This window comes from Nicotiana sylvestris, chromosome 12 (genome assembly GCF_000393655.2).
Source record: "Nicotiana sylvestris chromosome 12, ASM39365v2, whole genome shotgun sequence".
NCBI classification, from domain to species: Eukaryota; Viridiplantae; Streptophyta; class Magnoliopsida; order Solanales; family Solanaceae; genus Nicotiana; species Nicotiana sylvestris.
Window position 1 is genome coordinate 44,512,952 of NC_091068.1, and position 1,295 is coordinate 44,514,246.

Consider the following 1,295-nt stretch of genomic DNA (forward strand, 5'->3'; position numbering starts at 1 on the left):
AGATGGGAGGCTCCTCAATTGAAGGCTTTGTTGGAGGAGCTGTCCTATTTTCAAGACCCAAGGACAATTTGTGGGGCTCAAAAGTGTATGACCCCATTGCTTGCAAAGAGATCACACATTCCACGAAGCCCTCCATCTCTTCATCATCAAAGTTGAACAAGAAGGCCTCCAATGTATCATCAACATTTATCATAGCACTTGTTTCATCCACAATCACATCGATCACCAAGTCCACGAAAGAGCACACCTCATTGCTATTGGGTTGCCTCATAGACTTACACACATGGAAAACCACTTTTTCATTACCAACCCGGAAGGTAATTCTCCAGCTTCAACATCAACTAGAGCCTTTCTCGTAGCAAGGAAAGGTCTCCCAAGAATAATCAGTACCTCATAGTCAACCTCACAATCAAGAATGATAAAATCCGTCGGAAGAATGACTTTTTAAACACGAACCAATACATCCTCAATCACTCCCAATGGTCTCTTCATAGTACGATCGACCATTTGTAATCTCATAGATGTGGGTCTTGGTTTCCCAGTTCCCAAAGTCTTGAAAATCGAATAGGGCATCAAATTGATACTTTCCCCAAGATCACAAAGAGCTTTAGCTAAATTGGCACTTCCAATAGTACAAGGGATTGTGAAAGCACCGAGATCTTCCAATTTGGGAGCCAATGAATGCATAATTGCACTCACTTGATGAGTCGTTTTTATAGTTTTACAATTCATCGACCGCTTCTTTCTCACCAAATCCTTCATAAACTTTGCATAATTGGGCATTTGCTCCAAAGCTTCAACCAATGGCACATTGATCGATAGACTCTTCATCGTGTCAATGAACCTTTTGAATTGGTTCTCGCCATTTTTCTTGGCAACTCTTTGAAGGTATGGAGGAGGAGGCTTAGGCAATGGTGCCTTATCCTTTCACACTACCGGTTCCGGCATGTCAACAATGTAATTCCTAGACGAGTTCACTTCCTCTTGAGTATCTTCCACATTGTCATCAATATCAATCCGCACTTCATCATTTGCTTGCACCACATTATTCAGGTTCTCATATTCTTGAACTACTTGCTCATCATCCACAAGTTTCCTTTGACTTGAGGTGGGTGCATTCCCACTTTTTCCACTCCTTGTAGTAATGGCCATGGCATGTCCCGTGTTATTCCCACCCTTCGGGTTTACGACCGTGTCACTTGGTAGTGTCCCCTTAGGACGAGTGTTTAGATCTTGAGAGATTTTCCCTATTTGAACTTTCAAGTTGAGAATTGATGTGTTGTGTGAGGCTAGTT

At 42.2% G+C, this 1,295-nt stretch overlaps 1 protein-coding gene across 1 annotated transcript; it reads right to left on the reverse strand.

Annotated features, from left to right (window-relative positions):
• Window positions 1–444: 444 nt before the first annotated feature.
• LOC138882969 (uncharacterized) lies at window positions 445–831 on the reverse strand. Its single transcript, XM_070163619.1, has one exon. It carries the CDS (start codon window positions 829–831, stop codon window positions 445–447), a length of 387 nt encoding a protein of 128 aa, XP_070019720.1.
• Between the last annotated feature and the right edge of the window lie 464 nt (window positions 832–1,295).